General features: G+C 43.1%; 1 protein-coding gene across 4 annotated transcripts in view; it reads left to right on the top strand.

The window, feature by feature from the left end:
* LOC110505137 (follistatin-related protein 5) overlaps window positions 1-26,178 on the top strand; it is a 163,590-nt gene that overhangs the window by 42,829 nt on the left and 94,583 nt on the right. For 3 of the 4 annotated variants that reach the window (XM_021584135.2, XM_021584134.2, XM_021584136.2), the window contains exon 4: window positions 24,047-24,298. In XM_021584135.2, coding sequence (XP_021439810.1) covers window positions 24,047-24,298 — 252 coding nt within the window. Of the gene's footprint in view, window positions 1-20,697; window positions 20,898-24,046; window positions 24,299-26,178 lie in introns of those variants that run through there. The other variant, XM_036969941.1, reaches the window with a different exon arrangement.

Raw genomic sequence — 26,178 nt, 5'->3', positions numbered from 1 at the left:
TTATATGGTGTCCATATTAGGACAGCCTAATAATAGGAGTCAGGGCAACCCCTCTCATTTTGGGGGCCCTACAGAAAATGTAGAATGCCTTATCTCCGCCCAATTGTAAAAACAATATTTTTTCTCTCTAATTTTGCCATTTGGGAGATTTTTTATTTAAAAAAAAACTAATTTCATGCAATTCTTCAGATTTTGCAATTGGGCGGAGATAATTTAGAGTTTTCAAAGGTAATATCCTATAATTCTACACATTTTGCCATGACTTTTGACTAAGTAACTATGAAAATCCACTGGGTAAAATGGGTCCATATCAGGGGATATCTTTACATGTAATGTTGTTGATATTCTAGAGCAGTGGTCACAAACCTTTTTTGAGTCGAGATCACTTTCTGAGTCTCAATGCAAGCTGAGATCTATCGTTCCTTTTTTATTTAATTTTTTACATTACTTAAACTATGTCAGCCAATGCAACATTAACCTATTAAAAACAGTACAGTCGTAATTAGGTTAGGCCAGTAGGCTATTGGCCCAAAACATTATCGCTGTATATTGGATTTGCTTGAATTGCCCTGCTGATGCATTGTTGTTCTTCTCAGAACGTAAAAAATCTCCCTTTTCTCTGCTGACACTGACCAAAAAGGGACTCCTTTTTCCAGCTGATGGCAAAACTTGCACGGCATTTTTTCTGCCTCATGCACAAATTCATGTTGTTATTGTTATGACTAGAGACAGTGAAATATTCCTCGATATTAAAAAAGACCCAAGCAGATAACAATAACAACTCAAACCTATTGATACACTCTCCTACTTATTCATTGCAGCTTAGTGCTGGTTGTAACGCGAGTGGAAGCAGGGAGAAGGCACATTTTATGGATTATAAAAGTTTGAATAGAAAGTGTTGACAGTGCTGAGTAAAAACTTAAACATTCGTTGACAGTCTCTGTCTCTAGTCGTGGTTTTAAAAGTTAAGAAATCTTACAGTATCACCTTTGCTGTAGCTGCAGGCATGATAATCTGAGTCATCCGATTGGCCAGCGGTAGACCTATAGTGCCCTTGATTTTCTCCCTCCAGGCCCGCTGGGAAGGGAGTTTATACCTTCAAACGTATGAAATCATTCCAAATGGGAACACGTCGCCTACCCGGCGCTCGGGGCAGCTGAATCGGGTGCACCTACTGCCAACACCGCGAGAGGAATTAAAAAAATAGGAATGCAAGACCTATCAGTGGGTTTTTTACAGAAATGTTTGGCGATCGACTAGGAATGCTTTGAAGATCGACCCGTCGATGGCTATTGACCAGTTGGTGACCACTGTTGTAAAGAATACAGACCATTTCCAATGCATACAGTATTTTGAGTTTTATGGATATGCACCATATCCTGACACTCTGAATCCAGATGTGTCTTTTAGACATATATGATATTGGGATTACTCCGAATTACCACACATGGACATTTCCAAATGCCGGATATGGACTCATTCCATATCCAGAGATATGTGAAATCCTGTTTCCTCTCTTCCTGTTGACAAAAACTGACTATATACATAGCACATCTGTGTTTTCTCAGCACATTCAAGATAGGAAGCTACTGTATATTAAGTCCAGATATGCATCTCTTGGCTGTGTTCTTGATATGCTTTTGATATGCTGAAAATAAGAACGATTTCTGATGCAATTCTGAGTTTTCAGCATAATAATCAATAATACATTTTGGATTCCCTCCAGATATCATACATGGTATGGCCGGACATTAACTCATTAGATATCCTGAAATAGGCCAATGTGGACATCTTATTACATCTTCTTTTTTTTTTTTTCTAGGTTGACAAATACTGACAGTATAGTATATTTCCTCAGCACATACAATGCATATGCTCTTGGCTGAGGGCCATATCAGGATTTTGATTTGCTAAATAAGGACAATTTCTGATGTGTATTTGAGGACATGCTCAATAGTTTGACAAATATTAAGTCCATATCGTTCTTTTTTTTTTTTATTCCCTCTGTTTAAATGCATGAGCAAAGTTCCAACTGTCATTGTTTTATTTGGGCACCTCAAAATAGTTGGGGCTGAATTGATGGGGCTGAACTGGCAATGTAGAAACAAAGAAGTGAGAAGCTGAACTGACAATACCGCAAAGAAGTTAATGCTAAAGCGAGTAGCTAGTTTGAGATGTTGTATTTATCTTAGTAACTGGAATCAAGAACATTAACTCATTTGGCCAGTGGCCAGTAGGGCTAGCTAGCTAGGCTCGATAGGGAGGTAAAAGTTACCTGGTAGCTTAGCTAATTTAGCTAGGAACCTAGCTAACAAATAACAACATTACCTTCCCCTTTTTTTTTACCCCCTATCAAACATCAAGGTAACAGCTAATGTTTGAAAACATTTAGACAGATTTTGTATTACTGGTTAATATAAGCTAACTAGCTAACGAGCTGCTCACTAGTTAACTATTAACTTGGCTAGTCACAATTAGTTTTTTTCGTCATGAATGAAGCAGGCAGACTAATGTTAGCTACCTTGTGGTATGATGAATATTTTATTGCAATATTGACACAATTTAGATTTATGCATTGAAAGTTTGGAGTTTATCACAGACCAACACTCTGCCCCCACGTTGGTTCTGGACTGTGAGGGACCGCCGCTGACCACCCAATCTGCCGTCATCTCATTGTCCATTATATCAAACAGGGCAGGCAGGGATATTAACATTGAGAGTGCGCAACTGTAAAAATAAAATAAAAATGTTTTTCAAAGTTTCAAAGTTTGGCCTACCTTTGCATCTTTCCAGAAAACACGTGTTGTGATTGGAGCTCTGGATTTGCTATGCTGCATTCTTAAAATAGAAATATCAGAGATGTTCCTTGGAGATTTGATTAAATCTGATGATGCTTGCCTTTCCATGCCTTGTATAGCCTACTTCTGAATATAGTGCAAATGTATGCTCAGATATGTCACCTTCACGTGTTAATGACAACAGATATGATACATTTCTGAAAACATGTGGATTATTTCATGCCTGAGTAGAAAGGCTTAAGTATGTCAGATTGTGACACATACTTGCTTACAAATATAGAAGCGTGTGCACGTGCATCATGTGTCTTGAACATATCTCAACCCCAGATATCTCCCTGGGCTCATACGGTAGCAGGGAGATTTCAGAGGCTGGATTGGAGAAATGTAGAAACTGTCCTGTTACGGAGCATATCCTAGCCCCGTATATGAAATGAAGGACATGCGTATATGGATCAGGTTTACTCCTTTTATCTAATAAAATGTCAGATATCCGGAAATATATAGATAAAGACATCCCATGATGTTGACCCTTTTTGCCCAGTGATCAATGGGGGCCCCCTTTAGGTCAGGCCCACTGGGCCAGTGCCCTGCATGCCCGTTTGGCTTAGATGCTACAAGGCTTAGATAGCTGGCTAGACTACCTTACTAGCAATCCAGCTCAAAAAATGTGGCTAATTGAGTGACTGTGAATGACTGACATAAGAGGAAAACTGCAGATGCAATACCAAATTTTGAAATTACACCTTGTGTGTTCAACTTTTCTAACTCTCAACAATAAGTTGAAACCCCGACAGAGCCCCCTAGCGTTAGCGGGGCCCCATATGCAGCGCTCCAATATTAAGGAAGTTTCGAGGTTCTGCTCGCCTGATTTAGAATAGCTCATGATAAGCCTGTAGACTATACTATTTGCCAAGAGAGTTTTCATCTATATTTTTCTTAACTGTCTACTTACCACCACAAACTGATGCTGGCACTATGACCACACTCAACGAGCTGTATAGGGCCATAAGCCAACAAGAAAATGCATATCCAGTTCCAGCGCTCCTATTGGATGGTGATTTTAATGCAGTTAAACTGAAATCTATTTGACCTTATTTCTACCAGCAAATCACCTGTGCAAATAGAGGGGGGAAAAACTCTAGATCACCTTTACTCCACACACAGCTCTCCCTCACCCTCCATTTGGCAAATCTGACCATAACTCTATCTTCCTGATTCCTGCTTACAAGCAAAAACTCAAACAGGAAGTACCAGTGACACGCTCAATTCGGAAGTGGTCCGATGAAGCGGATGCTAAGCTACAGGACTGTTTTGCTAGCACAGACTGGAATATGCTCCGGGATTCATCTGATAGCATTGAGGAGTTTAACACATCAGTCACCGGTTTCATTAACACGTGCAGCGACGACATCGTCCCCACAGTGACCGTACTTATATATCCCAACCAGAAGCCAAGGATTAAAGGTAAACATCTGCACTGAGCTAAAGGCTAGAGATGCCGCTTTCAAGGAAATAGACACTAACCCAGACGCTTATATGGAATCCTGCAACGCCCTCCGATGAACCATCAAACAGGAAAAGTGTTAATACAAGACTAAGATCGAATCCTGCTACACCTGCTCTGATACTTGTCGGATGTGGCATGGCTTGCAAACTGTCCCGGATTACAAAGTGAATCCTAGCCACGAACTGCCCAGTGACACGAACCTACGCTCGCATAGAGGCAAGCAACGCTGAACCATGCGCGAGAGCATCAGCTGTTCTGGAAGACTGTGTGATCACGCCCTCCATAGCTGATCTGAGTAAGATCTTTAAACAGGTTAACATTCACAAGGTGGCACAGCCAGACGTATTACCAGGATGCATACTCAGGGCATGCGCTGACCAGCTGGCAAGTGTCTTCACCAACATTTTTAACCTCTCCCTGACCCAGTCTGTAATACCTACATGTTTCAAGCAGACCACCATAGTCCCTGTGCCCAAGAACGCCAAGGTAACCTGTCTAAATGACCCCTGATCACTTACATCTGTAGCCATGAAATGCTGGTCATGGCTTACATCAACTCCGTCATCCCAGACACCCTGGACCCACTCTAATTTGCATGCCGCCCCAACAGATCCACAGATAATGCAATCTCTATTGCACTCCAACTGGATCCTGGATTTCCTGACGGGCCGCCCCCAGACAGTGAGGGTAGGCAACAACACATCCATCATGCTGACCCCTGACACAGGGGCCCCTCAGGAGTGCGTGCTTAGTCCCATCCTGTTCACCCACAACTGCATGGCCACAAACAACACCATCATTCTTATTGACAATGACGGCCTAGGAACAGTGGGTTAACTGCCTTGTTCCGGGGCAGAACAACAGATTTTTACCTTGTCAGCTTGGGGATTCGATCTCTAACCTGCTGGCTACCTGCCCCCCCAATGATGACACGACGGTGGTAAGCCTGATCACTGACGACAAAGAGACAGCCTATAGGAAGGAGCTCAGAGACTTTGCAGTGTGGTACCGGGACAACAACCTCTCCCGCAACATCAGCAAGACAAAGGAGCTGATCGTGGTCTATGAGAAACGTAGGGCAGAGCATGCCCCCATTCACAACAATGGGTCTGTAGTGGAGCGGGTTGAGAGCTTCAAGTTCCTCGGTGTCCACCTCATTAAGGATCTATCATGGTCCAAACACATCAACACAGTTGTGAAGAGGGCATGACAACACCTCTTTCCATAGACTGTTCTCTCTGCTGCCGCATGGCAAGTGGTACCGATGCACAACCAACAGGACCCTGAACAGCTTCTACCCCCAAGCCATAACACTTTTAAACAAGACTGCTAAATAGCTAATCAAATGGCTACACGGACAACCTGCATTGACCCTTTTTTGCTCTAACTCTCTGCTCTGACTCTATGCACACACATACTTACACTGACACCCCAACACACACACACACACACACATCTCTGAAGCTAAGCAGCTAAGTATCTCTGAAGCTAAGCAGACCAACCTTGTTGGTCCTTGGATGGAAGACCAGGTGCTGCTGGAAGTGGTGTTGGAGGGCCAGTAGGAGGCACTCTTTCCTCTGGTCTAAAACAATATCCAATGCCCCAGGGTAGAGATTAGGGACATTGCCCTGTGTAGGGTGCTGTCTTTTGGATGGGATGTTAAATGGGTGTCCTGACTCTCTGTGGCCACTTAAGATCTCAAGGCACTAAGAGAAGGGATGTTAACCCCAGTGTCCTGGCTAAATTCCATCATGGCCACCTTATCATCCCCAGCTTCCTCTTGGCTCATTAGTCTCCCCTCCTCTTCCCTGTAACTATTCCCCAGGCCGTTGCTTTAAATGTGTCCTCAGTCAATTTCCCTGGTAAAATTAGGGTTAAATAAAACATTTATAAAACACATGTACACACACCTACACACATCACATACGCTGCTGCTACTGTCTATTATCTATCCTCTTGCCTAGTCACTTTACCCCTACCTATATGTATAGGACATACCTACCTCAATTACCTCATATCACTGCACATCGACTCTGTATTGGTACTCCCTTTATATAGCCATGTTACTTTTGCTCATTAGTTTTATTCCTTATTCACTGTGTATTTATTCCTCGTATCACTACTTCAATTTTTTATTTCATTTTTTATCTTATCTTTACTCTGCATGGTTCGGAAATGGACCCGTAATTAAGCATTTCACTGTTACTCTACACCTGTTGTCTACGAAGCACGTGACAAAAACATTTGATTTGATTTTATTACATCTATAAGATCAAACAGACCAAGAGGTTTCGAAGACCAAGAGGTCTACTTTTAAGTGATGATACTCTTTGTATGTTGACACATGTACATTTCTGGCCAACGACATCAGGCGAACGATGTATGGGATTAAACAAAGATTAATTATTCATTATCATTACTCTCAGTGATCAACGAAGGACTGTGGTAGGACTACTTACAATGGAGGCCATACGGATGGATTGGTGATAAGGTTCTATTCACCCCCTCCCCACTGAAGGTCAACACTGTAATTATCTTGAAGGACGACCCTAGATTTTGGCCAATAATTCCCCCCATAAATGCATTATTTATCTTGGCACCAAGAGTAGATCAGGATTCAAGCTTTAAAATTAGTTCTTAAGTAGCTAGACTTAGCGACACAACTCCGTGGCTGAGAGGGCGAGAATCACGTTCCTGTAATTCTACAGTGGGTTTTAGTCGAATGTCTATTCATAAGCATTCCTCAAGAGGAAATATCTCAATTCACTCTCTCCAAAGTTGGATTAGAATGGCCACGAAGACAGCATAGTTGTGGTGAAATGAAAGTAGGGAGCTGTGCAAAGATCTTGCGTCACGAGAGATGAATAAGGCTCTTAGGTATGTAACTCCTCATGTACCCCCCCCCTCCCCCCCATCCCCCTGATTATGCTCCTAAACTCATTTTTTGTGATTATTATAAGGCACCTGCTGAGCATAAATACAAAGATCCAAATGACGGAGTCGGAACACATGTTCCTGGTTGTATAACCCCAGTCCCTACAGGAGCTTAGTTTTCTCGCCTTCATCTCATCAGTAGTCATTCTGTGACTCATTTGTTTCTCGACACATGGATGTTTCCCTCCAAAATAAGTAATATTCCTTGGGCGATTCTGACAAGGCACTAATCCATTTATGCATTCACAATGCTTTTGACTTGGGGCAGTGAGGATGCAGACAACCATAAGGGCACTTGGTTCTACATCCTGCTACTTACTGTATCTATAAATTAATCAACAGAGAAATCTAGGGATAAATAAATAGGTAACCCTCACTTTTTCAAGTTCATCTCCCTTTATCTTCCTATCTTAATGGCTGTATCCTTGCCCATCTCAAGGCAAAGAGCAACGGACAGAACACTTAAAGTTTTTTATTTTAAATTCTAAATAATGAATGACCGGATTGGATTTGTGCTCATCCTATCGGCAGCACTCTCTGTGTCGTCTGGACTCCTAGAAACTGCATTAAAAAAGAGCGGACAACATTGCAGGCTCTCACTTTTTCTTAGGTCGCCTCTGGCTTTTTGAATAGATGCATATTTAATTTCCCTTCTGTTTTTTTTCCCATTCAGGTCAATGGTTATGGAAGTTGTTTGATCCAACAAGAAACAGTTACCACCCAAGGATTTTTTGTTTTGCCTTTTCAAACACACCTCTGTCAATCACCTCTGTTTGTTTTTTTGCTTGACATGGCTTCAGAGTCTTGCAAGGCTAAAGCCTGACAGTCATGTCTTCTATGTGTTCTATTTCAAGATAACAGTGGAAATCAGAAATGCTGGAAATCAGAAATTATTTGTATTTGTTACGGTGAGTGAATGAGGACCCAAAAGCGAATTAACTTAAACAGAGCTTCTTTAATTACCAAACATAGGTAGGCTCAGACGGACCGGCAGATTCCGACAGGACAAGACAAGGTTACAGCAAACATGACGACAGTCTGGTTCAGGCATGAAACACAACAAACAAGAATCCGACAAGGACAGGAACAAAAACAGAGAGAGATATAGGGACCTAATCAGAGGGAAAAAGGGAACAGGTGGGAAACGGGGTGACGAGGTGGTTAGGAGGAGACAAGGCACAGCTGGGGGAAAGAGGGGGAGAAAAGGTAACCTAACAACGACCAGCAGAGGGAGACAGGGTGAAGGGAAAGGACAGAGACAAGACACAACATGACAGTACATGACAGTACCCCCCCCACTCACCGAGCGCCTCCTGGCGCACTCGAGGAGGAAACCTGGCGGCAACGGAGGAAATCCTCGATCAGCGCACGGTCCAGCACGTCCCGAGAGGGAACCCAACTCCTCTCCTCAGGACCGTACCCCTCCCAATCTACGAGGTACTGGTGACCACGGCCCCGAGGACGCATGTCCAAAATTCTACGGACCCTGTAGATGGGTGCGCCCTCGACAAGGATGGGGGGGGGGGGGGAGACGAGCGGGGGCGCGAAGGACGGGCTTGATGCAGGAGACATGGAAGACCGGGTGGACGCGACGAAGGTATCGCGGAAGAAGGAGTCGAACTGCGACAGGATTAATGACCCGAGAAATACGGAACGGACCAATGAACCGCGGGGTCAACTTGCGAGAAGCCGTCTTAAGGGGAAGGTTCTGAGTGGAGAGCCAAACTCTCTGACCGCGACAATATCTAGGACTCTTAGTTCTACGCTTATTAGCAGCCCTCACAGTCTGCGTCCTATAACGGCAAAGTGCAGACCTGACCCTCTTCCAGGTGCGCTCGCAACGTTGGACAAAAGCCTGAGCGGAGGGGACGCTGGACTCGGCGAACTGAGATGAGAACAGCGGAGGCTGGTACCCGAGGCTACTCTGAAAAGGAGATAGCCCGGTCGCAGACGAAGGAAGCGAGTTGTGGGCGTATTCTGCCCAGGGGAGCTGTTCTGACCAAGACGCAGGGTTGCGAAAAGAAAGACTGCGTAAGATGCGACCAATAGTCTGATTGGCCCGTTCTGCTTGACCGTTAGACTGGGGGTGAAAGCCGGAAGAGAGACTGACGGAAGCCCCAATCAAACGGCAAAACTCCCTCCAAAATTGAGACGTGAATTGCGGACCTCTGTCCGAAACGACGTCTGACGGAAGGCCATGAATTCTGAAAACATTCTCGATGATGATTTGTGCCGTCTCTTTAGCAGAAGGAAGCTTAGCAAGGGGAATGAAATGAGCCGCCTTAGAGAACCTATCGACAACCGTAAGAATAACAGTCTTCCCCGCTGACGAAGGCAGTCCGGTGACAAAATCTAAGGCGATGTGAGACCACGGTCGAGAGGGAATAGGAAGCGGCCTGAGACGGCCGGCAGGAGGAGAGTTACCGGACTTAGTCTGCGCGCAGACCGAACAAGCAGCCACGAAACGATGCGTGTCATGCTCCCGGGTGGGCCACCAAAAACGCTGGCGAATGGAAGCAAGCGTACCCCGAACGCCAGGGTGGCCGGCTAACTTGGCAGAGTGAGCCCACTGAAGAACGGCCAGACGAGTAGGAACGGGAACGAAAAGAAGGTTCCTAGGACAAGCGCGCGGCGACGGAGTGTGAGTGAGCGCTTGTTTTACCTGCCTCTCAATTCCCCAGACAGTCAACCCGACAACACGCCCCTCAGGGAGAATCCCCTCGGGGTCAGTGGAGGCTACTGAAGAACTGAAGAGACGAGACAAAGCATCAGGCTTGGTGTTCTTAGAGCCCGGACGATAAGAAATCACGAACTCGAAACGAGCGAAAAACAGCGCCCAACGCGCCTGACGCGCATTAAGTCGTTTGGCAGAACGGATGTACTCAAGGTTCCTATGGTCAGTCCAAACGACAAAAGGAACGGTCGCCCCCTCCAACCACTGTCGCCATTCGCCTAGGGCTAACCGGATGGCGAGCAGTTCGCGGTTACCCACATCATAGTTACGTTCCGACGGCGACAGGCGATGAGAAAAATACGCGCATGGGTGGACCTTGTCGTCAGAGAGGGAGCGCTGAGAAAGAATGGCTCCCACGCCCACCTCTGACGCGTCAACCTCGACAACGAACTGTCTAGAGACGTCAGGTGTAACAAGGATAGGAGCGGATGTAAAACGATTCTTGAGGAGATCAAAAGCTCCCTGGGCGGAAACGGACCACTTAAAGCACGTCTTGACAGAAGTAAGGGCTGTGAGAGGAGCTGCCACCTGACCGAAATTACGGATGAAACGACGATAGAAGTTCGCGAAGCCGAGAAAGCGCTGCAGCTCGACGCGTGACTTAGGGACGGGCCAATCAATGACAGCTTGGACTTTAGCGGGATCCATCTTAATGCCTTCAGCGGAAATAACAGAACCGAGAAATGTGACGGAGGAGGCATGAAAAGTGCACTTCTCAGCCTTCACAAAAAGACAATTCTCTAAAAGGCGCTGGAGGACACGTCGAACGTGCTGAACATGAATCTGGAGTGACGGTGAAAAAATCAGGATATCGTCAAGGTAAACGAAAACAAAGATGTTCAGCATGTCTCTCAGGACATCATTGACTAATGCCTGAAAGACAGCTGGAGCGTTAGCGAGGCCGAAAGGAAGAACCCGGTATTCAAAGTGCCCTAACGGAGTGTTAAACGCCGTCTTCCACTCGTCCCCCTCCCTGATGCGCACGAGATGGTAAGCGTTACGAAGGTCCAACTTAGTGAAAAACCTGGCTCCCTGCAGGATCTCGAAGGCTGAAGACATAAGAGGAAGCGGATAACGATTCTTCACTGTTATGTCATTCAGCCCTCGATAATCTATGCAGGGACGCAGAGACCCGTCCTTCTTCTTGACAAAAAAAAACCCCGCTCCGGCGGGAGAGGAGGAGGGGACTATGGTACCGGCGTCAAGAGCTACAGACAAATAATCTTCGAGAGCCTTACGTTCGGGAGCCGACAGAGAGTATAGTCTACCCCGGGGGGGGGTGGTTCCCGGAAGGAGATCAATACTACAATCATACGACCGGTGTGGAGGAAGAGAGGTGGCCCTGGACCGACTGAACACCGTGCGCAGATCGTGATATTCCTCCGGCACCCCTGTCAAATCACCAGGCTCCTCCTGTGAAGAAGAGACAGAGGAAACAGGAGGGATAGCAGACATTAAACATTTCACATGACAAGAGACGTTCCAGGAGAGGATAGAATTACTAGACCAATTAATGGAAGGATTATGACAAACTAGCCAGGGATGGCCCAAAACAACAGGTGTAAAAGGTGAACGAAAAATTAAAAAAGAAATGGTTTCACTATGATTACCAGAAACAGTGAGGGTTAAAGGTAGCGTCTCACGCTGAATCCTGGGGAGAGGACTACCATCCAGGGCGAACAAGGCCGTGGGCTCCTTTAACTGTCTGAGAGGAATGTCATGTTCCCGAGCCCAGGTCTCGTCCATAAAACAGCCCTCCGCCCCAGAGTCTATTAAGGCACTGCAGGAAGCTGACGAACCGGTCCAGCGTAGATGGACCGACAAGGTAGTGCAGGATCTTGAAGGAGAGACAGGAGTAGTAGCGCTCACCAGTAGCCCTCCGCTTACTGACGAGCTCTGGCCTTTTACTGGACATGAAGTGAAAAAATGACCAGCGGAACCGCAATAGAGACAGAGGCGGTTGGTGATTCTCCGTTCCCTCTCCTTAGTCGAGATGTGGATACCTCCCAGCTGCATGGGCTCAGCACCCGAGCCGGCAGAGGAAGATGGTAGTGATGCGGAGAGGGGGGCGACGGAGAGCGCGAGCTCCTTTCCACGAGCTCGGTGACGAAGATCAACCCGTCGCTCAATGCGAATAGCGAGTTCAATCAAGGAATCCACGCTGGAAGGAACCTCCCGGGAGAGAATCTCATCCTTTACCTCTGCGCGGAGACCCTCCAGAAGATGAGCGAGCAAGGCCGGCTCGTTCCAGCCACTGGAGACAGCAAGAGTGCGAAACTCAATAGAGTAGTCTGTTATGGATCGATTGCCTTGACATAGGGAAGACAGGGCCCTGGAAGCCTCCTCCCCAAAAACAGATCGATCAAAAACCCGTATCATCTCCTCCTTAAAGTCCTGATACTGGTTAGTACACTCAGCCCTTGCCTCCCAGATTGCCGTGCCCCACTCACGAGCCCGTCCAATAAGGAGAGATATGACGTAGGCGACACGAGCAGTGCTCCTGGAGTAAGTGTTGGGCTGGAGAGAAAACACAATATCACACTGGGTGAGGAACGAGCGGCATTCAGTGGGCTCCCCAGAGTAACACGGCGGGTTATTGATTCTGGGCTCCGGAGATTCGAAAGCCCTGGAAGTGGCCGGTGGATCGAGGCGGAGATGGTGAACCTGTTCTGTGAGGTTGGAGACTTGGGTGGCCAGGGTCTCAACGGCATGTCGAGCAGCAGACACTTCCTGCTCGTGTCTGCCTAGCATCGCTCCCTGGATCCCGACGGCTGAGTGGAGAGGATCCGAAGTCGCTGGGTCCATTCTTGGTCGGATTCTTCTGTTACGGTGAGTGAATGAGGACCCAAAAGCGAATTAACTTAAACAGAGCTTCTTTAATTACCAAACATAGGTAGGCTCAGACGGACCGGCAGATTCCGACAGGACAAGACAAGGTTACAGCAAACATGACGACAGTCTGGTTCAGGCATGAAACACAACAAACAAGAATCCGACAAGGACAGGAACAAAAACAGAGAGAGATATAGGGACCTAATCAGAGGGAAAAAGGGAACAGGTGGGAAACGGGGTGACGAGGTGGTTAGGAGGAGACAAGGCACAGCTGGGGGAAAGAGGGGGAGAAAAGGTAACCTAACAACGACCAGCAGAGGGAGACAGGGTGAAGGGAAAGGACAGAGACAAGACACAACATGACAGTACATGACAGTATTTGACAGAGGAAAAGCTTCAAGTCTAATACAAGCTTGTTTCTTTGTGAACTTTAACCCCCCCCCCCCCGAACGCAACTTCCCCTGCCCTCCCCTCCCCTACAATGACCAACGACACCCCCCCGTACCACCCCTTTCTGTGGGCCTGAAAGCAAAGAAAAGTCTAAATGAATATATCTAATTGGCTTGTATTCAAGATTCAAGGTCCTATCATCATTAAGTATGCAAAACATTTTATATTTTAATTCATGCACTTAAAAATCTATTTTGTAACTTTGCCCCAGAAGCATCTAACTGCAGCGCACTCCCACATCATATGAAGGAATGTGCCTACCTGATTTAGGGGACATAGTGAACAGTTTGGGCCAGTTTCCTTGGTGTTAAATACAGTCTGTGAATAAAGTTCAAATGTATAAATTAATGGTTTGGATTACAGGATGCCAAGGTCATATTTATTCATATTATGTTCCAATTAAAGGGTTGTTCAGATTCAATCTGTGAACAATACTTTTTTAATGGCTAGCTCAGAATATGAGCTTTCCAAAAGGTGTTTATATATTATTGAGATCAGTTATTTTGGGAGCCCATCATTGGATGGTTCAGTAGTTGAGTTTTCCGAGGGACTCCATACGCCAGCATAGAAAAAGGGAATTGTCTGGTAATGTGTACGTACTGTATCTTTCAAATCTTGGAATGTTCTCAAACCATTACTGTCCATGATATCGGTAAGGATACAGATTCCACATTTGAGCAATCAGGGGGATGCAAAAGGTCACCCTCCAGATCACAAGGCATTATTGCGAAATATTGGGGCATGGGCATGCCATTTTCATTCTATTGTCTTTCAATTTTGCGGCAAATAGTAATTGTGCAAGCAATAATAGGGCCAAAGCATAGTTTACATCGTTTAAGGGATATATCAGTGAATACCACCTCTTCCAAGGCAATAGGAGACACCATATTTCTCTCTATAGTAGGCCAGAGGGCAGAAGAATCTTATCTAAACCAATTTAGGATTGGGCGAAATGCTAGTGCCTGGAAATACAATTTAAAGTTTGGTACGGATAGTCATCTTACATCTGTCCCTCTTTGTAAATGTGCTAATTTTAAAACTTCATCTGGGATCATTTACCTTGCCATATATATTTTCAAACCGCACTACGATTTTTTTTTTGCCAATATCCAGAAGGGTGAGCCATGGGAAGCATTGAGGTACATAAATTCAGCCGTGGCAATATATTCATTTTGACAATAGATATTCTGCCGGTTAAAGAAACAGAGATATTATTTCATGAACTGAGGTAGGAATGAAATTATTTTAGCATTCTGTTAACATTTCTGGCAATGGTTTAATCTAAGGAAGGAACCTTAGCTACTACCAAATATTTATAATGGGAAAGGATTGGAGATGGAGTCCTCCATTGGGTCTAGAGAGGCATTAGGGCTGATTTGGTAAGATTCATTTATCAGAATTGATCTATGATCTTCATTGCGTTTGAGAGCGATTGGGATACAGTTGAAGTCAGAAGTTTACATACACCTTAGCCAAATACATTTAAACTCAGTTTTTCACAATTCCTGACATTTAATCCTAGTTAAAATCCCTGTCTTAGGTCAGTTATGATCACCACTTTATTTTAAGATTGTGAAATGTCAGAATAATAGTAAGGAGAATGGTTTATTTCTGTCAGATGTGTGCGTACTGGTAGTGAAGTCAGGTGCAGGAGAGCAGAGATTTGTGAACAGGCGCACACTTTATTTAGGCAAAAGTGCAAAACGTGTAAAACAGTCACAAGAATTATGTTTAATAATAAACCTCTTCATGAAAATAACACGAAAAAAGCAAGCCAGTCTGGCTCATCAACAATACACACTTAACACAAACAATCTTGCACAAAGACATGATGGGTAACAGAGGAATAAATACATGTAGATTGATTGGGGAATGAAAACCAGGTGTGCAGGGAACAAGACAAAACAAGTGGATACATGAAAAATGGAGCGGCGATGGCTAGAAAGCCGGTGACGTCGACCGCCAAACGCCTCCCAAACAACGAGAGGAGCTGACTTCGGCGGAAGTCGTGATAATTTCAGCAATGATTTTTTTTCATCACATTCCCAGTGGGTCAGAAGTTTACATACACTCAATTAGTATTTGGTAGCATTAACTTGGGTAAAACGTTTCGGTTAGCCTTCCACAAGCTTCCCACAATAAGTTGGGTGAATTTTGGCCCATTCATCTTGACAGAACTGGTGTAACTGAGTCAGGTTTGAAGGCCTCCTTTCTCACACACACTTTTTTTAGTTCTGCCCACACATTTTCTATAGGGTTGAGGTCAGGACTTTGTGATTGCCGCTTCAATACCTTGACTTTGTTGTCCTTAAGCCATTTTGCACAACATTTGAAGTATGCTTGGGGTCATTGTCCATTTGGAAGACCCATTTTCGACCAAGCTTCAGCTTCCTGACGTCTTTAGATGTTGCTTCAATATATCCACATAATTTTCATGATGACATGTATTTTGTGAAGTACACCAGTCCCTCTTGCAGCAAAACAGCCCCACAACATGATGCTGCCACGGTTGGGATGGTGTTCTTCGGCTTGCAAGCGGTCCCTTTCTCCTCCAAACATACCGATGGTCATTATGGCCAAACAGTTCTATTTTTGTTTCATCAGACCAGAAGAGATTTCTCCAAAAAGTATGATCTTTGGCCCCGTGTGCAGTTGCAAACCGTAGTCTGGCTTTTTTTTGGGCGGTTTTGGAGAAGTGGCTTCTTCCTTGCTGAACGGCCTTTCAGGTTATGTCGATGTAGAACTCGTTTTACTGTGGATATAGATACTTTTGTACCTGTTTCCTCCAACATCTTCACAAGGTCCTTTGCTGTTGTTCTGGGATTGATTTGCACTTTTCGCACCAAAGTATGTTCATCTCTAGGAGACAGAACGCGTCTCCTTCCTGAGCGGTATGATGGCTGCGTGGTCCCATGGTGTTTATACTTGCGTGCTATTGTTTGTACAGATGAACGTGGTACCTTCAGGCGTTTGGAAATTGCTCCCAAGGATGAACCAGATTTGTGGAGGTCTACAATACTTTTTCTGTGGTCTTGGCTGATTTGTTTTGATTTTCCCATGATGTCAAGCAAATAGGCACTGCGTTTGAAGGTAGGCCTTGAAATACATCCACAGGTACACCTCCAATTGACTCAAATGATGTCAATTAGCCTATCAGAAGCTTTGAAAGCCATGACATTATTTTCTGGAATTTTTCAAGCTGTTTAAAGGCACAGCTATCTTAGTGTATGTAAACATCTGACACACTGGAATCGTGATACAGTGAATTATAAGTGAAATAATTTGTCTGTAAACAATTGTTGTAAAAATTACTTGTGTCATGCACAAAGTAGATGACCTAACCGACTTGCCAAAACTAGTTTGTTAACAAGATATTTGTGGAGTGGTTGAAAAACAAGTTTTAATGACTCCAACCTAAGTGAATGTAAACTTCCGACTTCAACTGTACGTTGTCTAGATACAGTAAAATATTGTCTGCATATAATGGGGCTCCCGAGTAGCGCAGTGGTCTAAGGCACTGCATCTCAGTGCTAGAGGTGTCACTACAGACCTTGGTTTGATTCTAGGCTGTACCAGCCATGATTGGGAGTCCCATAGGGCTGCACACCATTGGCCCAGCGTCGTTGGGGTTTGGCCGGGCTAGGCCGTTATTGTAAATAAGACTTTGTTCTTACCTGACTTGTCTAGTTAAATGATATATATTTTTGATGAAGTGATCAGTCGATTTTAGGAAATTTGGTGTTATTTCCTTCGTTTGACGAATTGCCTGGGCCAGAGGTTCCGTGGATAATAAGAATAGCAAAGTCAAAATTGGGACCGCTTCTAGTGATTCTGAATGGAGCTGAGCAGATATAGTTTTTTAAAACTATGGCTGAGGGATTGGCATATAGTATTTCAATCATATTAACGAAATGGGATCCAATTCCCATATGTTACAAGACAGACCAGAGATATGACCATTCTAGTCTACCAAAAGCTTTCTCTGCATCGAGAGATATGCAGCCCAATGAGCTGTTGTGTCTGATGAAGCATCTAAGATACGTAATAGTCAACAGAGGTTATCTGAGGATAAGAGCTTTTTAACAAACCTGCTTTGGCCTGTGTGGACCAATTTGGGTAAGTAAGTTTTAAGACGGGACGACAGTATGTTAGAAAACTGTTTAATATCTGTGTTTATCAAAGATAAGGGGAGATAGTGAGAACACTGGTTGGCATACTTACCTTTATTGAATAAAAGCCAAATTAGTGCTGTATTCACATCTCTCCCAAATGTTATTTTGTGAATGGCTGTGTTAATAATTTTGAGTAATAGTGGACCTAATTGATTCAGAATTTATACCGTTCCATCCAGGTGTTTTGCCTTTATTTATGCTATCCAATGCCCATTTGAGTTCATTAAGAGCGATTTAGGCTCCCAGCGAGGTGGCTTCCTCTTTTGAGGGTTCTTAATTATTTTTAGAAAGGACTGGTTTGGATTTACAATCAGAGGTGTACAGTTCTTTACAGAAACGGGAGAATCTTTGATTAATTTGGGTTCTGATGGTAAATTCCCCCGTTTCAGATTCAATAGTTGCTGTTACTAAGATTCTAAAGAACACACCGACTCAGACGCAAAAAAACACAACATGTGACATGTAGCATGCTCTTGTGTTCTTTTGACACACCATTAACAAGCTGTTATAATAGAACAAACACAACCCATCCTCAAATGAACAAATTCCACATCATAATATGAACACATTACTGGGACATGTGTTTCTGTCCCCTTCGACCAGAAAACCAGCGGTCAAAAAGCCAAAAATAAAAACTGTACCAAAACTCCCCAAGATATCGTATGTCACCAAACACACACTGTGGCTAGCTGCCACCAGCAAGACAACTTAATGTTATGTGAATTAACACTGGGAGTAGTGTTAGGAGTTGACAATCAGTCAAGCATGGCACACTCTGACAAATAGGACCATTTACTGACATGGAATGAGGGATGCATTCTAATATGGACACACTGAGAGAAAAGCATGGGCCCCTATTGACTGATCAGGCCAAAGAGATTAATGGGATGGAAAGTTCAATCCTGGTTGAGTGAACGTGCAGTTGGATTGCACAAACAGCACCTTTACACACCCAATTGTGTGCTTTGGTCTAGAACAGGGGACTAATGCTCACTTGCAATCAATCGATTGGCTGAGCACGCTTGGATAGGTTTAGCTTGTTGTGCCGACAGCAGTACTTTCCTGTTGAATACTTAGTTATCTCCCAAGACAACCTGTTTCGGTTCAGGCTTCACTTGTGAGCTACATCGAGAGGAACCCGAAGGCCTATGTGATGGAGTCATTTACGTGGAAGGGCAACATCACATTTTTTTTTGTAACTTTTTGAGGCTGCTTTAAATGGCGGCAAAAGCTTTTGCGCCTTAAATCATCACTTATTAAACATTTTCATTGGTTGTTTAATCAACACTAACAAGCACAATACATCGTCGCAATTTTGCAATTACTGCAATGTAGGTTGTGATGAGATGGACTTCAAAACACCTTTTTCAGAGTGTAAGCTTTGGTGCCAATACAACTTTTCAGAAACTTCATAGGCTACAACTTTGTACAACATCGGTACTATTGGAAAATGTTGAGCGACAACCTTGCAACAACCCTCTGATCATCTCCATTGTGAAGCCGTGACTACCTATTGGATGCATTCCTAGCAAGGTTGTGTTGGCAGAGAAACTACATTCAAATATTTGGGAATCTTTCTCCCACAAAGAAGTATAGGCCTATCCAAGTCACTGAGGATTTGGACAGATGCATCACTCTATTTGAAATGAAGGTACGGTAGCAAAAGGTTTAAGCGTGTGTGTGTTTTTTTTTTATTGTTCCAAAAAATGTCATGAGGCATCTATATTGAACCATGTTTTAACAGTTGGGCGTCACTCACCTCCGAGCAAGTCTGTGCCTACATATGCTTTTAGTAACAATGGGAGACCACTGGCACTGCGTTTAGCCTACCATTTTGTGTAATCAAAGCAATTACGTCTTGATCCTAGAGCTTTTAAAAATAGAAATTCACTATAATTGTCAATTTTTTCCACCAGTCAGTATGTAATTGTATAGATTGACAATTACATACCGCAAGTAAACCCACGCTCAACATGAATTCATTCATATGTGTCTCTAAAAGTATGTACAGTATTTCTCCATCTTCCCTACATCTCCTTTCCATATTGTGGGACTCAATATTGTACAAAAGTACATTTGTTTTGGTAAATACATTTTTCTGTCCCCTCGTTCAGAACACAATAGAATGAACTTTGCAATAGGTTCACTGAGGAAATAGTCCTCTGTCGAGAGATGCTAACTAAGATTACAAATCATGTCCGACTAATTGAAAATAACATTTGGTTTAAAGTATCACTCTGTCTTAAACAAGCCATACAAAGCTGGTTACAATTTCAGTTTTATCTTCCAGAAAAGATATAACAAATATTACAACAAATGTTATGGTTAAACTCAAATATACTGATGAATGAAAAAACATTGTTTATGGAAAAATGGTTTAAAAATGGTGTTATACTTATTAATGACATTATGAATGGAAGGAGTTATGTCACATATGCAGCTATCGGAAATATACGGGAATATCTGCTCAATCCTAATTTACAGCCAACTAATTGCAGCACTACCACAAAAGTGGAGGAGGCAAGTGGAAAAGGGAGAAGGTAGGGAACTTGTTTGCCCGCCATATATTTAAGATACAAATTGGCTGAAAGGAACTGGCATAAATAGAAAAATATACCAGTTTCATTTGAGAATAAAAATGTTGACAGCTGTGCCATACAGGTTCAAAATAAATGGGAAGATATTTTCGATATACCAATTCCATGGCACATGGTTTATGAACTGGCACAAAAAACGACACTTGATTCAACACTTAGTTTTTCCAATTTAAATGATTATATAAAATTATTGCCACCAACAGAGTGCTATATACATGTAGTTTCCCCCTGTAGTCATTTGCCCTGCAATGCAGTGATGTAAGAATAGAGCCAACAACCTTCTTGTGATTTCTGAGCAGGGGGTCCTTTCTTTAGTATTTATTCATTAATTATTCATGTTAAAGTCTTTCTCAATACAAAAATGACACAAGTGATTAGTGATGACACACTGGCGAGAACTAATCAGGCTTCTCTCTTCTGCCTAAAACACTCTAAAACACTCTTATCCGGTTTTAATTAAGCCTATGTGGAGGAATGAATTACAATTGTTCGGGATTGAAAGGGAGCAGGTTAAATGACACCGGCCTGCCACCGTGAATATATTACTCTTTGTTTCCATGACAGCAGGTATGCTAGTAAAAATACACAGTCTTTCCTGCTAGCGCTAATGTTAATGCTTTTCTCGAGTGCAGACACCTTTCCGGTTTTACCCACTTTCTACGTAGGCCGCTCCTCCATAGACCGTGGTAACACAATGTGTTACTGGTGCAACTTTCAAGGAACTAATCCAAGCGGGGTGACTTGTGGCGAGCGAGTCGTGTTGTGCGTCGTGTCATGTAAAGTTTTTTTTGCGTTGTTTAGTGTGCTGTTGATTTAGACTTGCATCATCTTGTTCTCGCACGTGCGTCTTCTGGGGAATCTTAACTCACCACGGTGAGATGAGCTGAGATGATCTGAGAGCTTCCAAACTGTTGTTTACTACACTCCCGACTTTCCCCAAGGACTCAGAGCCGCTGTTACGAAAACATCACATGGGCCGGGTCTTGCATCCTGGGTTTATGGAACAAATGGAGACGGCAAATGGGATATTGTTGGGGAAAAAGCATGCATTGTATATCTGAGAGAGTGCTGTAAATAGCATGCTTTGGGGGCATGCTTATGAATGTGAATGGGAGCGAGTCAGTTAGATTCAGCTTTGTAATGGGTTTGAAGGCTTCAGATTCAGAAAGGCATCGCAAAGAGAGTAAGGTGGAGCATACCGAAGAGGTAAATGCTTCTGGTAGCCACAAGGCACTAGATATTTATGTATTATAATGATTTAGCAAAGTATGATGCAACGGGTGGTGCACATGGACATTATTGAGTTTTCCATCCTAAATGCTTTCATGTTTGAACCACTGCAATGTCATTCTGGTCATGTCTTTTGAGTCCATGTAACTCTTCAGAGTTATACACGACATGCATCTCATTATGAATACGTAGAAGGGCGTTGCCCTTCAAAACTATGTACACTGGGGTCAACATATGTTCAAATCAACTTTTATTTTATTTGTCACATGCTTCATAAAACAACAGGTGAAATGCTTACTAGACCATCAGACTGAGCACATGGGCTGAATATATCTGACACTCACTGTATCCCAGTGAGCATGACTTATTTTTCCCTGGTTAACAGTCATTTCCACTGTTGTTGTTGCCTTCAAATCAAGACAGTTCCCTGTGAACTATCCATGCATTTTGGATGCAGCAGAACATCTACGCAACTCTATCTGTCCATCTGTCTTTCTGAAAATCGTCCTCATTGCTGTACAATACAGTTATGAATAATGAATGAACATTTTCCAAGTGAACATTCCAAAGAAAATAGTTTTTTCATCGGATAAAGCCAGCAACAATTACAAATGCAGAAACGCTAACTAGCGCCCAGAATCGGATACTCCCTCCCTCCCGCCGCACGCCTCTCACTTTGAAACGGCTAGTCATCAATAAACAAATCATTGCACAGAATTATTCATTTGTCTTTGATGTCACTGGATCACCCAGAGACTGGGTGTGCATACCAATAACCAACTCCCTCTGCCCTTCTATGACCCCCGTCAGTGGCGTTTGGGCACCTTACTGTGCAACACAAAGTCACATTGAATAATCATTATGCCACCCCACCGAGGGGGATAAATAAATCACAGCGAACCATGGCCATTGATTGGCTTGAATCAGGCCACAATGTAGACACTTGTATCGTTTAAATCCTCCCTGACAGATAGGGGATAATACACCCACGGGGAGTCGCTACCAGGGTGACGAAGCCTCTTTACGAGTGGTTTGTTTGTTACTGTATTCAGGTTCCCTGCCAACGGATTCCCTCGTTGACCAATGAGAGTAGAGTGTTTTTATTTCCCTCTATAGCGGGGTTTGTTTATTAGAACACCGTGTGCACCTTGTGGGGCAGATGCATTGGTAATTGTAAAGAAGGCATCTGAGGCACTGAAACATCGTACCATTAGGATGCACCACTCCTTATTCAATGGCCAATACTAAAGCTCAAAGATGATTACAGAGAAGAGTATGGTAGCCCCTTGTTTATACTTTGATCCTAATGTATATATTCATGTTATATAGCTCACTACAGCAGTGGATTGTCCGATAAATATAAACATTTCAAAATAGTGGTGGATTTGTGAAAAGTAGGACTGCGCTCAATACATTGTGTATACACATTTTTCTTCATACTTTATTCACAATGCTTTTAGCTTACGTAGTGAAATGGTGCCCTGATAATTATTGAGGTAGACAACCAAAAAGCAACATAAATAGACCTAGAGCAGATAAATTATGCTTATTGAGTGAATCTTCCCATCATTTCAGTGGCCATCATTAGTCCCAGTGGGATTGTTTTTCCAGCTTTGGTGGCCATGTTCTTATTCCCCTTGAGCAGTGCTAATTATACTGTGATATTTGGGGGTCCCTATTAATTTCATGATGATTTCATCTGACTGTCAAACAAATCACTCCAAAAAGTAGGCTACCTACGTACATTCGTCAACACCAAAATGATTCCAGCATCCAAAAAGTGCACTGTGAAGTGTGAAACCGCCATTTGATTAATGGAAGGAGATTTCTGTTACAAAACACCAAAAAGTGTAATTACATTCAGCGATTGTCATTAGGCCTACACTCTTGTAGCCTGAATTAGCCTAAGTGATGCATCTTGCTGACAAATTAACCTTTTTTTGTAAAAAGAAAAGTCAAGAACACCTGAAACAGAGCTGTGTCCGTCCCGAGCTCATCGGTGCGGGAAACTGAGTGCCCAGCTGAAACAATGTTTCTTGCGAAAGCTTAAGCCAGACAGAGAAACAAATAAGGAAAAGTAATTTGCACACTGCCCTTGAGAGTGATTCCAAAGGGCAATGGAACTGGTGGATAGGGGACCTAAGAGAGAGCAACCTTCCGTTTGAGACCCAACACATTTGGTACGGATGAGAGGTTACCGTGCTTCTTGCCCTGTCAAGAATACTCACTGGTGTGAAGGTTGACTTGTTAAACACACGATAACTCACTGCCTGAAAAGTAGTACAAAATAATATAAAACACACATTTTTGCCTCAATGCGAGATTTACTTAAACCTAGACAGTTACTACAAGTAAACTTCAAAAGCTTTTCAAACTCTGACTATCATCTTATTACCTTTCTAGTATCTGATGTTAATGTTTTTACATTCTTGTATAACCTGCCATGGGATCTTAATTTGATCACCCTGTTGTTGCAGGAAATGCAAACTTGTAGTGTAATCAAGGTTTAAAAGGCTTCTAACGTTTGAAGTTTCCATTTAAAAATGTCAGACTTGATTTGCCCTCACTAAAAATCTATCAACCCCTACAACAAAAATGTATATGAATTATAATCCACACAATAATTCAAATTTCCTGTTGTTGCATGATTATTTTTATTCTGTGAGAAACTGGTCAAATTAAGATCCCACAGCTGTACTTTAAGCCAACTTTCAAACTCTAACATACTATCGTCCTATTAATCTTATTATTTTCTGATTTTAAACATTTCTTTATTTGTGTTTTCCTTGCAGGGTTTATGGGCCATAACAAGGGCTTCCAGAGTCCTTGTGAGCACAAGTACTGTGGCCTTGGGCGTCACTGCGTGGTCAACCATGAGAGTGGTAAAGGGGAGTGCAACTGTCTGGACCGCTGTAAACCACACTACAAACCGGTGTGTGGCTCGGACGGCAAGTTGTATCAGAACCACTGTGAGCTCCACCGTGCCTCCTGTCTGGGTGCACAGAGAATTACTATCATGCACAGCGAGGAATGCTTCTACAAAGGTAAGAATTACATCTCATAACTTCATAAAATGTCTGTCATGGAATGTGCAAGATCATATTATGGGGTCAAAGCCACATTGTTCAGAGATCTTCTGTGGTGTATGTTCCCTTTATGCAGGAGCAAAGTAGTTACAGGAGATTCGTTTTATCTTCTTTATGCACTATACTCTTTGAAAAAAGGGTTCTTTGGCTGTCCCCATAGGATAACCCTTTTTTGGTTCCAGGTGAACCCTTTTGGGTTCCATGTAAAACCCTCTGTAGAAATGGTTCTACCTGCAACTAAGAAGGAAAAAGGGTTCTTCAAAGGGTCCGCCTTTAAAACTTCTTCAGGATCGGATGAGCAAACGTAGGCTAATGCGATTAGCATGAGGTTGTAAGTAACAGTAACATTTCCCAGGACATAGACACATCTGATATTGGCAGAAAGCTTCAATTATTGTTAATCGAGCTGCACTGTCCAATTTACAGTAGCTGTTACAGTGAAAGAAAACCATATTATTGTTTGAGGAGAGTGCACAATTTTGAACATGAAACGTTATTAATAAACAAATTAGGCACATTTGGGCAGTCTTTTATACAACATTTTGAACATAAATGCAATTGTTCTTTGGATCAGTCTAAAACTTTCCACATCCACTGCTGCCATCTAGTGACCAACATCTAAATTGCACCTGGGCTGGAATAATACATTATGACCGTTCTCTTGCATTTCAAAGATTATGGTACAAACAAAATACAAAATAACTGTTGTTTTTCTCTTTGTATTGTCTTTTTTCCAGATCTATTGTGTTATATTTTCCTGCATTCCTTTCACATTTCCAAATACGTCAGTGTTTCCTTTCAAATGGTACCAAGAAAATTCATATCCCTGCTTCAGGGCCTGAGTTACAGGCAGTTTGATTTGGGTATGTCATTTTAGGCAAAAATTGAAGAAAAGGGGCGGATCCTTAAGAGGTTTTAAGGTTCTTGATAGCCCCTTTTCCTATAAGAGTCTAAATTAGAGCTTTGGAGAAGCCACCAGAAATCCTGCAGTTCTCAGTAATTCATATCTTACGCAGAATGTTTTTGTTGTTAGAAAAATGGTTTTGTACAGTGATGGAGCCATCTCTCACTTTATAAACCTGATACAACATACAGTAGCTACTTCTTGTACCCTGCTATCTCTATTAGTTTCTCAGTTGGTGCAGAGCATTGCTTGTTTTTATATCATGAGCAGGTGGTAATACTGTACACACCAATCCTTTGATTTCCCCAGAGAATTTTAGATGCTCTGGAACATTGATTGTACAAAGACACCAATTACTTTTCCTGTATGGTAAAAAATGGGCTTTTCATAGGTGTCGACCAGGGATACTCAAGTACTATTTGAGAAGGTCCAGTCACAAAATAATCCTAGGTGGCAAAGGTCCGGATGGACATTGTAATTTATCGGCTTAGTAACAAACCACCACCTCGCAACACATGCGACCTCAAAGCCCAACCGAGTATTAACCCCGTTCTGGGTCCGGATCTGGTCCGTGGTCCGCCAGTTGAGTATGTAGGGTGTATACCATGGGTTGGGTCTCAATAATATCTTTGTTTTTCCTGAAGTGTGCACTTGTTCACTACTTTACACAAATCGAAAAGCATCGGAGTGGTGTAGGCAAGGACTAGTGGGAGTTTCCACCTTCTTATACCAGTTATTTCCTTTCAAATCAGTGAAGGGAAGTAAACAAGTGCACACTTTGGGAGGAAGGTGAGATGATTGGTACACATGACAAAGCTATGTGATTTCTTATAATATTAGTGAGAGAAACATTGGTTTACCTGGATTTCTGGGAAAAAGAGTTTTAACGTGCCTTTCCTTTTGCTGGATGCACAATTGCATGGTACCATTGCAA

The sequence above is a fragment of the Oncorhynchus mykiss genome, chromosome 31, assembly GCF_013265735.2.
Source record: "Oncorhynchus mykiss isolate Arlee chromosome 31, USDA_OmykA_1.1, whole genome shotgun sequence".
Taxonomy (NCBI): Eukaryota; Metazoa; Chordata; class Actinopteri; order Salmoniformes; family Salmonidae; genus Oncorhynchus; species Oncorhynchus mykiss.
Note: the sequence above shows the minus strand (reverse complement) of the source record. Positions and strands in the feature narration are given on the sequence as shown.